Genomic DNA, 15,148 nt, shown 5'->3' with positions numbered 1-15,148 from the left:
CATGGGGAACTGAGTGTGCTCTGAAAGGTTATCCCTGTGTCTACACCACGGTCTGCAGTTACGTTGATTGAATCGAAGAAACCATTGCAGCCTAGTGATACGTTGATGAGGAAAGGAAACTTGCACCAGACAAGCAGACACAGCTGGATTAGAAATGGAATGAGAATGGACTGGTTGGGGATGAGAGGTGTGAAAGGAGCAGCACAGGTCTGACCGGGCAAGGGATCTGGGATGACAAGCCTGAGGAGGAAGGATTTCTCTAAGAATTGTCTGCAAACAGGTGGCCCTAGAGAAACTTTCTGTACCAGTGTAGGCTACTGAAAGACACTAGCCTGAGATGCCTTAAATCCACTAAGACTAAAGAGCCATCTGATCGTAATTGCACACAGTCCCTGTTGACCTGGACATAGTCCTAGTCCTGGTCTTAAGTACTAAGCCTATATGTAGCTCTGAAAATGGGCCTTCCTTGTGGTGCAACAGTCATTTTTATCTATCATGAAGGACTGGAAAGCCAATCTTTGTTTGATGCTCTCTTTCATGACATTGGTTTCCAAAGCCAGCACAAACCTCTGCTAAGCCAGTTCTTATTGTTTCCAGCTTCTGTTAAACACTCCTTTCCTAGGAAAGCCTTTCCTTGTTCCTTTGGTTCTCTTCCGCGTAGGCGGGGTACCTCAGCCCTTTCCTCACTGTCACATCTCTTCTACGGTTTCTTTTTCCCTTAAGGAGGAGATCTCACTGCTTTGCCTGAGGCTTACTGTTAGGCCGGGCTGAATCCGGTAGCCTAACAGAGGGGAGGCTGCCACAGCTCCGTGCCCCCTGACCCAGCTGGTAGCAAGGCTGAGAAAGTATTCCCAGTAGACACACATATATACAATGCATATATACGTGTATACACAGTTGACCACACAGATCAACGCAGACAGACGCGCCCACCACTCACACAAACAGAAACAGCACCACACAAACAGAAACAGCACCAATGGCCTCATCTTCTGTCCCTCTCTGGCTGAACTGGATGGAGGTTCAATAGCGGGAAATATATGTATACGTATACGTACAATGTTGTCCTGGTTTCGACTGGGATAGAGTTAATTTTCTTCTTAGTAGCTGGTACAGTGCTGTGTTTTGGATTTAGTGTGAGAATAATGTTGATAACACGCTGATGTTTTAGTTGTTGCTAAGTAGTGCTTACCCTAAGTTAAGGATTTTTCAGTTTCCCATGCTCTGCTAGCAAGCAGGTGTGCAAGAAGCTGGGAGGGAGCACAGCCAGGACAGCTGACCCAAACTAGCCAAAGGGATATTCCATACCATAGAACGTCATGCTCCGTATATAAACCGGGAGGGGCGGATCGCTGCTTGGGCATCGATCAGTGGGTGATGAGCAATTGCATTGTGCATTACTTGTATTTTCTCGAGTTTTATTTCTCTCTTTTTTTTTTATATTCCTTTTCATTACAATTATTATTATTACATTTTTATTATTATTATTGTTAGTATTATATTTTATTTTACTTTAGTTATTAAACTGCTCTTATCTCAACCCACTTTTTTTTCCCGATCCTCCTCCCCAGCCCACTGGGAGGGGGCCGGGGGTGAGCGGCTGCATGGTGCTTAGTTGCTGGCTGGGGTTAAACCACGGCAAATGCGCATCCTTTCCATAGCTGTGCTTAGACACTGAGTCTGCCCAGTAGCTGCCCCTGGATTCCAGTCACCACATCTGCTGGCACCTGGACCTGTGAGCCACTAAGTCCTGCAGCCCCACTCCAATTGCTGGTACGTGCACACACACGCACCCCACACATCCCCTTCTCCAATAGGTGTCTGGGACTCCCCTGCTCCCTCCGGTTGCGATCCTCCACTGGTCTTGCCATTAGAGATACACACACCTGGAACCCAGGTCACTTCACTTACTTGTGGTAGTTTGGCTGAGTCCTTGGTTGAGTCTTTCTGAAAACCCAAACCCCACTACTTAGACATTTGTGTGAGACAGACACCTCTGCCTCCTGTCTAAACCTCACTTTCTCTTTGTGTGTCTATTCCCAGGCACCGTGGTACCTAGGGAAAAGCTCATCTTACCTGAGGAGCTGCCATGATGCATCCCAGCACCAGGAGACAAAGAGTCAGGAATGTAACACAAATTTGCCCCTCCATTGCTCTTTCCTTGGACTGGGGTACCTGTGCCCTTCAGGTTGGGGCTCTGCAGGATGCTGAGCCTGGGGCTGGATTTATAAGGAACAGCCAGATCCTGCCACCTCAGCCCTGCCTGAGCCAAGCCCTGATATATCCCCACCAGGTTTCTTAGCACCGCCAGTCTCTGCCATGGCTTATCCCTTATCACTCTCTCTACCACTCCCTTTTGCCTCAAGTTTGTTTTCTTTTTGTCCACATTCTCCAGTTTCTCAGGGATGCAAGATTTTGGCTTTGAGACTTCAAGGCCATGCCAGTGAATTACCACAGTCCCCAGTCAGTGGCTCATAAGTGAGGCTGTTCCTGTTGTCCTGCTATGGGTCCTCCAGGGAAGGATTTCTCTCTGTGCCCTAGTGGGATTTCCACTCTTCCAACTTGTGCACATGGGGAAACTGAGACCAGAGTAGGATCTTCCTCAAGTACAGGGTGTAGGGCCTCGTAGTGTTTACCATGATTCAGCCCCTGCCAGGCATGGACAGAGCTGCTGCAGCCCCAGACAAGGCATGAACCACGGTACATGAGAGCATGAAGGGCTTCCTGTTCCACGGGGTGACTGCCGTGAGGCATGGGGCCAGGGCAAGTGTGAGAGTGCTGACTCCTACCCTGTTCTGTCTCATAAGCCTCAAGTTCTGTCACTCCTCTTGAAACTGGGGTAAGAACTGAGGTATCCAGGTCCCTAAACCCATGTGGAGAGAGAACCCAGGCATTCTGCCCCTCCCCTTGACAGTAGCAGCAAGTGATTAGAGCCAGCCAAAAATTCACCCTGCTGGGAGGACACTAAGAACTTTGGCTTTGTTGTGATGATTAATAATCTTTGATTCCCTTTGTGATTCCCTGTTTCCCAGTGGAGGAACTCCACTGCCCTGATTCTCAGTGGAGGGGCCATGGCTGAGCCAGAGCCATTGGGGGTTGGGGTGTAGTGGTCAGAGCTGCAGTGAAGTCTTGGAAACAGCCCCCTTTTCACAGCAGAGCCTGCAGTCCCCGCAGTGCCTCTCACAGCAGAATCAGCAGAACCAACAGCTTCTCAGCATCCTCCAGGCTCCCTGCAGGTGAAAGAGACATTGGTGACCCTCCAAGGAGGGGAAAACAGAAGAAGGAGCTGGGATAGGACTGGGAGCCAGGATGCCTGTGTTCTCGCCTCAGTGCCAGGTAGGTAGTAGGAAAGGACTAGGAGGCCAGATGCCCATGGGGCCATGACTTGATCTGCTGGGCAACAACCCACAAGCCCACAGGATGGGACACAGACTTGATCATGTTCACGCTGTTATTCACAGGGGTTTCCCGTGTTCGCTTAACACACTGGGGAGATGTGTCCTCTGACCAGAGCAGGAGGAGGAGGAGGAGAAGGAGGAGAAGGAGGAGAAAGAGGAAGAGGAAGAGAGACAGGGCCAAAAGTCTCCCCTCCATGGCTGGCTCTGAGTGGGGCTGATGAGAACCAGAACTTTGACCAGATGGCTGCACTGGGCCCCTCCTCTCCACCCACAGGGAACAGCCTAATGTGATCAGAGCCTTTGCCTCATGTGCTAGGCACTTCACATAGGCCCAGCGGTCATTGTGTATGTAAGCTGTAAGGTTTGTGCCTCTGTGTGTGTGTGCGCATGCGTGCACAAGGTCAGTATGTGCGACCATGGAATTGTGTGGCTGTGTCTATTTGTGTGAGAAATGGTGTGTGTATAATGGTGTGTGATCACAACGGGGGTGGGGGGGAGGTGTACAGGGAATGTGTTCAATGTGGTTTGTGAGTGTACACATGGAATGAGTGTGTATGAAACTGTGTGAGTACACAGGAGTATGTGTGTGTTTGTGCACGGCATGGTGTGTACGCAGCAGTGAGCATGTGCACACACATCCACACGTGTTTCTGTGTGTGTGTGTCCATTTGTCCATGTCCCCTCCCACCCCCAAATATGATTTCCCTGAAACTGTTTTCCTCTCACTGGCCTGCTGCATCAGGCAGTGATTGGCAACAGGTCCAGGGCCTGGGATTGAGATTCATTTACCTGGAAACCGGGAATCCCGGACATCTCAGGTAGCGGGAAGTGGAAGGATGGGGGAGAGAATTGTCATCACCAGGAACAGCCTTACTAGGGGCAGCATGGAGGAGAACCTGCCTAGCTCTGGATGGCCACATATGATGCTGAGGGGAGGGGGGGAGTCTCATTTCTCACGCTCTCCGGGGCACAATGCACATCCTACAGGCAGAGGGGGCTGGAAGGGGACTGAGTGCCTGAATGCTGGGGTCCTCTTCCCTTCTATAGGGAGATTCCAGGACTTAGTGGAATAGAAGTGAGGGAATAGAGGAGCAGCCCAGGTACCCAAACTGTACTAGAGGGATTAAAGCCCCATGTGTGAGGAATTAAAGGTCTTGCTTTTGTGATAATTGTGCCTGTTTTATAAGTGGGGAGGGTGTTTTGCTGCTGTCCAAAGATGTCCCCTGGGGCAGAGCCCGCTGCCGTGGACATCACCCGGGTCCTGCGTCTGTCATGCCAAGGACAATAGTGATTATCAACCAGGAATGAAATCCCTCTGTATGAAAGCTGAGAACAAGACCCAGGCGTCTGGCTTCTCAGTACCTCCTTCCCTTTCTGTATCGCCATGGTTATCTGCTCCATGCGCAGAGCCAGAAGGAATCCAAATGTTGGGACTGCTGTTCCTTTTATGCCCAGCCCCATGCTTCTTTCCTGATGGAGAGGCGATGCACCTGATTTGAGGTGGAGTGCAGACAACCTTCCTATTTAATGTGCCAGCCAGTTTATTGGTCCCATAAATAAATCCCAGTATCCTGGTTTTGGCTAGGACAGAGTTAATTTTCTTCCTAGTAGCTGGTATAGTGCTGTTTTGGATTTAGTAGGAAAAAATGTTGATAACACACTGATGTTTTTAGTTGTAGCTAAGTAGTGTTTATACTAAGTCAAGGATTTTTCAGCTTCTCATGCCCAGCCAGCAAGAAGGCTGGAGGGGGCACAAGAAGCTGGGAGGGGACACCGCCAGGACAGCTGACCCAAACGGGCCAAAGAGCTATTCCATACCATATGACATCATGCCCAGTATATAAACTGGGGGAGCTGGCTGGGAGGGGCGGATCGCGGCTCGGGAACTAACTGGGCATCGGTCAACGAGTGGTGAGCAATTGCATTGTGCACCACTTGCTTTGTATAGTTTAATTCTTTTAGTATTACTATTGTCATATTATTATTATCATTATCATTGTTTTTCATTCCTTTCTGTCCTATTAAACTGTCTTTATCTCAACTCACGAGGTTTTTTTTTTCCTGATTCTCTCCCCCATCCCAGGGGTGGGGGTCAGTGAGCGAGCAGCTGCGTGGTGCTTAGCTGCCAGCTGGGGTTAAACCACGACACCCAGGAAAGAGAATGCATGGCTGGACCAGTGCAGTTAAGATTTTGACCACGAGGTAGCACCGGTAACCGCTGAAAGAGCAGGACTCTCTGCTGGTCTGTGTCCATGTCACGACTCCCCTCACGTCCCTGATCTGCACCAAGCTCCTCCAAAGTGTGCAGAGGGGCTTCCAGCCTCAGCTCAGCAGGCATCTGGCACCTCACTGAGATGCGGCACCCCACTAAGATGCTCCAAAAGCTGAGTCCTAGGCGTGCCACCCCACCCCCCTTCCCCCCCACCCCCCACAGCAGTTGTCCCTGGTTACCCATTAGCCCCCAGGTTCCCAAAACTCTCTGCCCTCCTCACCCAACATAAGCTCCCCCAGCCAAGAGGGCTCACCTGCCACCTCAACACCACTGGTTAATTCAAAACTACCCCCTGACCCTTTCCTCAAAAGTGACTGTGGGAGGCTTTTCCTTCATCCAGCTGTAAACCCCCTCCTCCTCAGGAAACCTGACATCCAGGCATGCCCTGCTCTAATTCCCAAAACCCACTGCCCTCCAAGGAAAAAAAGGTGTCTGGGCCGCTACCCCTGGCTCTAATCTGCAGACACGCCTGGCTTCCCAGAAGTAGACTGAGAAAGCCAGCATTGAGACAGTCCTTCCCAATCCCAGATCCACAAAATCCTCAGAGAAAAGAAGGAAAATAACCACTTCACTGCAGCATGAAGTAAATAAGCTTGGGGGGCACTGGAGGCCAGTTCTCTCAGGGTCAATGGAAAGGAAGGGTGGATGCAACACATCTGAGGATTCTTCATGTGCACAGCTGAAACAGGCATGGCTCAAACGGGGATGCATCCCATTTATGTCAGTTCCTCCCCATTTCTCATCCCTAAAAGACGAACTCAGGCCTCCGCCTCCTCCATGTGTAGCTCTCCACTCCCTTCAGCATGGAGCCATGGGGCTCTGGGTTTGTGGAGAACCATAGATGGGAAACCAATCTACAAATGGTGACCATAGAGAACAGAGCAACTTGGAGGAGGTGAGGAGGGCTGATGTGCAATTTCTACATTTGAATTTGTTGGGAACCTTGTGGGAGTCACAAGCTTGCAAACCACAACCCCAGCTGTCTAGGACATGGGCTTATCAAGATCACAAACCTCCAGGAGAAGGCAACCCAGGAATTACCTGGAGCCAAATGCATGGTTGTCTCCCCACCTGCCCTGTATTAGCAGGCAGTGGAGTCTATGGCTTAAAGGGGTAAGGGAGGCAACAGGACCTAAATTGTCAGTTGTCCCCGCCCACAGCAGGAGACATCCCAGGTGAGCCATGGAATGGCCCCGGTGACCAGGATGAGGACCAGGATGAGAAAGTCCTGGAGAAGTTTCAGAAGGGATTGCTGGGACCTCTGCTGTTTCCTAGCATCTGGTCTGGCACACCTACTGTGTCCCCTGCTGCTTGCCACAAGATAAGAGGGCCGCCCTGACTTGCTTACTCTTCTTTATCTCCAGTGGCGCTGAATAGCAAAAGAGTGGAAGTCCCCAGGGGAAGCTGATGCTGGATTTCACAGTCCACCATGCACGGAAGCTGAGAAATCCTTCATGGAGTGTGAGGCATAGGCCTGGTCAGGGGTGCTCCAGCTCATGCTGTAGCTGTGGGGAGAGGGGGGTGCTGTTTGGCACGCAAGTGAACTGTGCAACACCACAGTCTCCACCTGTTGAACCAGCATCTCCTGCTTAGCACCTGTGTACAGTTTTCCTCATGCCTTTCACTGAACTTTCTTCCTCAGAGAAACACTGAGTTGAGTGACACCCCATGAGCCTTCTCCTTCCCGGCATCATGAGGCAGAAGTACCACCAGGGATCTAGCCCATTTCCACTTGTTTCTCCTTCCCTGTCGCCAGGTAGAGCTCCAGGCACAGGGTCCGACAGTTTCTATGAGGAGGGAAAGGTGCTGCCAGCAGGGCTCGGCATGGTGAAGACTTGTCATTTGTTGTCTGGGTTCCTTTCACCCTTGCCACTCTCCCAGCTGTTCATGCCTGTGCTCACGGGGCTCCCCAGCTAGCCTATGCTGAGTTTGCCCCATTCAGGAGAGGCCATGTGGATGTCCTTCTGAGCAGAAACACCTGAGGGCGCTGTGGAAAGGATGCCAGTGGCCTGCCTCTTGTGAGCCTGTGAGCAGAGCAGCAGAGAGGTGTGACTGGTAGAGCATGAGTGAATGAAATTGCACTGTACAGCTGCTTTCAAGACCCTAGTGGTCTCACCGGCTGCATCCCAGCAGCACACCCCCCACAACCCTCTGGAGGACAAGCTCAGTCCTGCCAGAAAAGGAAACCACCTTGGACAGGTTGATTCACAGGGCTGATGGGGCAGTGACACAGATGGTCTCAGTCCCTGACCACTCCTTGAATTTGCCAGACAAAGTGTGCTCCTGAAGCAGAGCTGCCAGAAGCCCTTGCCCAAGAGGCAGCACCAGGCTGAGACACCCAGGGCTCCCCAGCTAGGCCCCAGGTCCCAGGGAGAAACCATCTCTGGAGGAACTTGGGCTACTGCCTGTCAGCAAGGAAGGTGGAGGGAGAGGCCACCCTGACCCCAATCCTCAGCACCTCTTCTCCCTCATGCGTTGCCCTTTGGGCCACACTCGATCCTTTCTTCCTTCCTGTGCCAGCACATTCACTGTCCCTGGGCTCTTCACAGACATTTACCTTCCTCTCCTACCCTTCTCACAGCTCTGCTGGGCCAGGGCTGGAAGCAGCCCTGCTTACACACACACACACACCCCCCACACACACCCACACACCCAGACCCCTCATATACCTCCCATCCTCATCACAGTGATCACTGCACCAGCCTGGAGCACTTCCAATACTCAAACATGCGTGTGACCGGCCTGGCTGGAGTGGGAAAAGGCTTGGGACGCTGAGCATCTCCTGTCCCTGCAGTCCCTCTGTGGAGGAAAGAGGGCTGGGGAAAGCAGCCAGGAAAGGGTGTCCTGGCCTGCTTTTTTTCCTGCCCCTCCTGGTCCCAGGATGAGAGGTGTTATGGGTAGGGATAGCGTGGGGCAGATGAGACCCCCATCCCACTCTTTCCTTTGTAATGTTCAGGAACATTCCCAACTCTGCTGCAGAGAGTAAGAGAAACTAACTGCAGCGGGATTCACAGTTCCCTGCAGGAGAGCAGCTGGAAGCTGTAGGCACTGTTTTGCTCTTCAGAGAAAGGGATGGGGGAAGAGCTTCACTGCAAAGCCCATGAGAGCCCTCAGCAGGCAGAATGCTTGGGCTATTGTGTCTTTCCTGGTCCTGCCTCCCACTGATGTTAATTGCTGTGCTTACAGTACTGCATAGAGAAAAAGAGCCCTCATACAGCCAGGGGAAAAAAAAAGAACCAGCCATGGCTAGGGGAGAGAGGTAAAATGCACAGGAAAATGCAAGGGACCTATGTGTGTCCTTCATACTTCACTCCTCCGGCTCTCAAGGACTTCAGAAGGAGAAGGGAAACTCTCAGCATTCCTCTGCCTTGCACACACTCAGACTCCCACGCAACCTCAGCGTAGTTCTGTCCATGCAACTCCCTTCTCCTCTCCCGCATCTCTGCAGGGTTTATACTTCCCTGTGATTGTGTGCGTCATTTCTCAGTGTTCCCAGCCAGCCAATCCCTTCTCACATTTCATGTCCTGCCCAACCCCAGTATGTCTTGTCCTCACTCAGTGCTTCCTCTTCACATATCTCTGGGCAGCTACAAAAGGCAGGTCCCTGAAAGGACAGGGGCTTTTTCCCCATGGTTCCCTGCTGGTTCTTTGTGGCCATGCTGGCCCCTGTGGGTAAGTGACCTCAACTCACCCCTGAGCACCTACAATTCCACTGCTGCTGTCCCAGCTGCGTACCCAGTTGCTGGCAGTGCTCCATTCCCCAAAACTTCCTGTGCTGAGGATGGGCAATGAATGAGGTGGGCAGGAATCCCTGAATCTGTTGCAATGGCTGTCTATTTTTTCTTCTGTGCACAGCCCCCAAATGGTTCCTTTTTTGGACACAAACTGCCCAGGAATGTTTCTTGCCTATCGGAGAGAGATTGGAAACTCATCTGCTGATCTGAGGAGCTATCCCATCCCTTCCACTGCTTCCTAGCCTGTCCTGTTCCTTCTCACCCTCTTCTCTACCAACCCATGGTGCCTAGTTCATGTTTTTCCATTTTTTCCTCCTCCTCAATGCTCCTCCTTTTCCCTTCCAGTATTGGCTCTGGAACAGTCCCCAGACACAGTGATACGACAAGGCCAGTCCGTGAACCTGAGCTGTTCCAAGAAGAAATCCTCCAGCACAGCTATGTACTGGTACAAGCTGCCTTTGGGGAAGGACTCCAGGCTGATCCCAGTGGCTTATGCATTAGAAGGTGGTAAAGCAAATGTTGAGGATGATCTCCAAAGCCATTTCAAGAGCAGTAAGATACAAGGAGACAGGATGACACTCTTGATAGAGCATGCCTTTCTCAATGACTCTGGCACGTATTACTGTGGTGAGAGTGAAACACAGTGGCTAGACTGCTGAGGGAGCTGAGTGCAAACCTGCCCCTGCACAAAAGGGACCTGCTTTCCTCCTCGTCAGTGCTGCACAAGGCAGGATGATCCCTTTCCACTCATTACCTCCTCTGCTTCCTAGCCTTCTCTTCCTCCTGTTCTCAGATTCTGTGAGTTTATTTGCCCTGCTTTCTCTCCTTGCCACCCCACTCCTACTTGCCTCCTCTTCGTTTAACTCTCATTTACATTATATTCACTTCCGTCAGCCTTCTTCCCCTCCCTGCCTCCCTTTCTCTCCCCACCTTCTTCTTTCTGTGTCTCTTCAATCTGCACTCCACAGACTTCCGCTCATTTAACTCTAGCCAACCCTGCTCATCATTCTCACTGTCAAACAGAGAGGATGTTTACGTGAGTAGTTCTTGGTGCACCTTTAGATAAAGGCAAGGCCAGGCAGATGACATAATAACCAGTACCAAGTGGGAGCTGCCCACATGCTCCTCCATTACAACGACCTGTCTGAGGTTATCCTGTGGCCAAGGGATATGTGCAGCGCAGCACAGGCCTGAGGGCCGCATTGCACATGCAGCACAGCACAGCACACCACAGGCCTGCGCCTACTCAGGTTAACTGTTACGTGGATCACTAACTCCTCCATGTACAGTGGTCTCCGGGTCAGGATCACTACCTTCCACCCCTTGATCCATATACAGTTTACCTTTCCCAAAGATATTATATAAATTACAGGTTCTGTTAGCAAGCTGTGCAGCTAACAGAAAGTTTCCTGACAGGTTAGAGTGTTATCTCTGTCATAACATACACCAGTGTGCGGCACAGGCCAGCATGGGGCACTCCAGCAGGTTCCCACACGTGAATACCCCTCTCAGAAATCGCTCCGTGGTGCAGTCTCCCAAGAGGCAGTCCCAGTGCAGAGCCAAAGGCAGCCTTTTCTCTCCTTGAGATCTCCCTTTCAGAGGAAAAGAAGAACAGTTACAGAACTCCTCTCTGTCATGCTACAACAGACAGCAGGATGACAGGTCAGCAGCCTTTCCCATATCTGGGCAATATGACGAGCAGCACTGGGATAAGCAGAGAAGATTCCACATTGCAGCTTGCAGTGTTTGGAGTCTGTGAGTGTGAGGGTGTCTAGCGAGGAGACAGCTGAGGGGCACAGACACAAACATGCATTCCTGAGCTGTCTTTTTCTTCCCTTCATATGGTGCCTCTTTGTGCATCCCTGTGCCATGCACACACTCAGGCTGCCATAGAGCCCCATCATGCTCCTGTGGTAACACTTATCTCCCACCTACACATACACACACATACTCACACACAGAAGGAATTCAGTAGAGCAGGGTACATGCACCTCATGCCTGCATGCAGGTGTCATTCCCCACTGTTCCCAGCCAGCCAACTGCCTTCTCACATTTCAGGCTCTCTCTCACTGCCCTGCCCACCTGCACAGACGTGTCTCTTCCTCTCTCAGCCTTTCCTCTTCACACATCTCTGTGCCTGCGCTGCCACGACGGGCAGGTTGCTGGAAGGAGGTGGCCTTTCTCCATGGTTCTCCACTGGTTCCTTGTGGCCATCCTGGCCCCTGTGGGTAAGTGAGCTTCCCTTCCGCTTGAACAGCTGCGCTGGAGCCATTTGCTCCTGCCTCAGCTGTGTGCCTGGCTGTTGGCAGTGCCCCATTCCCCAAGGCTTCCAGGGGGAGGATGGGCAATGAACAACGTGAGCTTTTCCTCAACTTCTTAACTCAGAAAACTCTACAGATCTACAAATTTGTTTTTTCTGTCCCATTTTAATACTTCAATGGAGAGTACTGAAGTCATTATTTTTCATAACAAATTTGCTACTGTATTTGAAGCTGGTATGTGGGGGTTTTTTTCTCCTATGTGTCTGAGAGAAACGGGAGACTGTCCCATAGCTTGCTGATATCCTTATGCCTATCCCATGTCATACTTCAAGGATGTGTTTTTGTGTCCCCTTCAACACATTTCACTCCTCACATCTCTTCCCTTCTCTTTTCAGGCCAGGCCCTTCAGCAATCGCCAGACATAGTTGTCCGAGTGGGAGACTCTGTGACTCTGAACTGTTTCCAAAAGCGGAATGCATTCTTGACCATGTACTGGTACAAGTTGCCCATGGGGAAGGATGCCACTCTGCAGCTGGTTGCATACTCAGTGGAAGGTGGCAGGGCAGAGATTGAGAAGGACTTCAGAAACCACTTCCAGAGTAATGGGACTAAGGGCAACCGCTTATCTGTGGAGATAGATCATGCTCTACTCAATGACTCGGGCACATATTTCTGTGCTGAGCAAGACCCACAGTGACTCAAAAGCTGGAGCAGCATAGCACAAACCTTTCCATGCAAACATGGATCTGCCCCTAGCGCACACACAGCCCTGTATTTGACAGTACCCCATTTTCTCCTGTTGCCCTCCAGCTCTGTCTACTTAAGGAAAGTGGTGGTATTGTCTGTCTATCTTCTGCCTGGTCTCTAATTTCTTTCATATTCTTTCCCATCTCTGAATTACCTTTTGACCCTCCTTTCTTCTTTTACTCACTGCCTTGCCTCATTTCTCTGCCATCCATAGACTGCCTCTCACTTTCCTCCTCTCCTCTCTTTCTCTCTCCTCTCTTCTCTGTCATCTCTCACACCTGTCCCCCTGCCATTTCCTTCATCTTCTTCCATTTCTTCTCCCTTTCAGCCTGTTACACTAACTCATGGGTAAGTAGGATGTGGAATAGTTCACACAGACCTTTCCTTCTCCACCAACTGGTAGCCAAGGCCAACCTGGAATTGAATCTGGCAAGGGATCCCACAACTGAGCACTCCTGTGTGTGCTCTTGTGTCTGCAAGCTTCGAGGGTTTCCTGGGATTGCTCACACTGCAGTTTCCGAGAGTACAGGTGCCTCGCTGGTAACCTGGGGCTCAGCACACTGCCGTGCATGAGGGGCGCCGAGTTCCAGAGCACCAGCAGGACCATGCCACTGAGCACTTCTATGTGCACGCTGGTCCCTTGGCCCCACCAGTCTCCAGATAATGAGCACGCTGCTGTGCACCAGGGTTGCCGAGTTGCACCACTACCCTGTGACCTGAACACTCTGATATATGCAATGTAGCCCAAGTCTCAACGGTATCTGGGGATGGAGCGTGATCCTGTAGGTGAGGAGACCCAAGCCGCAAGGTGCTCTGTGGCAATAATCCACCATACCTTTGGCTCTGCTAGCCAGAAAGGAGCTGTCAGGGCCAGGAGGGGGATCATTCCCCCACCCTGCTCCACACTGGGGAGGCCGCAGCTATGGACTGGAACCATCTTGCGTCCTCAGGACACGGAGATGTCTATCAGGGGTCTTGGAGATGGTCAGCACTGGAGCACAGGGCAGGTGGGGAGAGGTTGAGGGTTCTGGGTTTGTCCGGCCAGAAGATGAGAAGGCAGGGGAGCATTAGTTGCAGCCTCTCATTCCCCAGAGGGAGCTGAGGATGGGTTAGAGACAGACTTTTCTTAGAGGTGCCCAGGAAAGGACTGAAAGGTGATGTGCACAAGCTGGGATGGGGAAATTCTGCTGAGGCAGAGGGACAAACCCTTTGCCAGAGGAGTGAGGCAGACCTGGGACAGGGCCTGGTACTCGAAGGAGTGGTTTACATCTGGGGAGACTTTCCAAACTGCCTTGGTCCAGGCCCTGAGAGACCTGCTCCAATTCTAGAGCCAACCCTTACCTGAGTGGAGGGCAGACTGGAAACCCTTGGATACCACTCTGCCAAGTACCTCTGTGAGCCTTTGGTGTATTCCCCAGTGCAGTACAGCTTTCAAGAAGCATGAGGAAATGTTTGGATGCGAGGGTCTTTGTGGTACTCACATAGACTGCTGGTTCTCCATTAAAGTCCTGCCAAGAACGACAACTGTGTGTTAATCTTGTCTGGTGATGGGAAGAGGATAGAAAGTTACTCTCTGTCGAAGGAAGGTGCTCTCTGTCCCTTTTCCCTGTGCAGACCATTTCATGGTTCAGGTGTTACAGGTGAACACCTTTGCTGAAACCACTTCTGGGGTTCTTAAAAAACCCCTGTGATTTCAAAGAGGAGGGTCCCATCACATAGGATTCCAGTCTTAGATCAGGGTCCCAGGATTTGTCCAATATGAGTGTCCTCAAGCCTTGACTTACACCCAGTGCTCCTTACTGCATCACACAGAAAAGCTCAGCTCCCTTTCAGCCATTGGGGCTGCACTCCACTCTACCTGGACCTCTCTGGACCAGACCAACCCAGCCTGGCTGCCCCCACCCCCACTTCCCTTTGTCCCTTGGTCAGGATGGGATGCGTGCCCTCTCTGTGCCCCTTAGGGCAGGAGGTGGAACCAAGGCCTGGAGCCTCTCCCACACGCCACTTACATCCTGGCCATTCAAAGCATTGTTGACCACAATCCTGCTGTTGAACCTGCCTTTGCCCTGGGAAGACAAATGGATGTCACCCTTTGCCCAGTGTGAAGCAGGGGCCACTCTATACCCCTGCCCAGGGCCAATGTTCAGCTATCAGCCCAAACCTCTGCCCACACAGGTTTAGAACTTGTGGACTCAGGCTTGTGCCTGCAGATTTCTCAGCAGGAAGACAGGCCCTTACCTTCCTGGCCCAGCACAACAGCTTCCCCACCGCACCCACGCCATGGCTTCATTCAGTGTGCGCGCGCACCCACACAGAGCTTTTTTAAACAACAAACGCAATGTGTGCAGAGAGATTCCCACAGGGCCTGATTCAACACACTCATCCTGCAGCAGACAGCACTCACACTCCTGCCTGCCCCAAGGGAGGAAGTCTTGTTCTTTCACAGTTTTTCTGGGTAACTCTTGCTGTCTTCCCAGACTCTGATTTTCACCTCTCTCCCCAGACTGATAGTCCCTCACCACCTTCACTGATGTTTCCTCCTCCCTCCCAGACCTGGGTACAGTCCCTGTGAAGCTAATGCCCTTCCTTGCAGTCCTGCACGAGAACTCTGTAGTCCTGCAGTGCTTACTGAGACTATACGTAGAGGCCCTGCTGTGGGCAGCGGGAAGGCAGGAGGGTGGAGGTGCTCTTCTACACCCCTGTAGAACAGCTGCTGATCCTCACACAGGGGTCACT

The 15,148-nt window shown here is 51.6% G+C and overlaps 1 gene segment (V, D, J or C); it reads left to right on the top strand.

The window, feature by feature from the left end:
- Positions 1-11,589: 11,589 nt before the first annotated feature.
- LOC127029744 (T-cell receptor beta-2 chain C region-like) overlaps positions 11,590-15,148 on the top strand; it is a 42,565-nt gene continuing 39,006 nt past the window's right edge. The window contains 2 exon segments of the C gene segment in view: positions 11,590-11,632; positions 12,061-12,358. Of these exon segments, the coding sequence occupies positions 11,590-11,632; positions 12,061-12,358 (341 nt within the window).

Source organism: Gymnogyps californianus, chromosome 1, assembly GCF_018139145.2.
Source record: "Gymnogyps californianus isolate 813 chromosome 1, ASM1813914v2, whole genome shotgun sequence".
In the NCBI taxonomy this organism is placed as follows: domain Eukaryota; kingdom Metazoa; phylum Chordata; class Aves; order Accipitriformes; family Cathartidae; genus Gymnogyps; species Gymnogyps californianus.
This window is presented reverse-complemented; position numbering and strand designations above follow the sequence as displayed.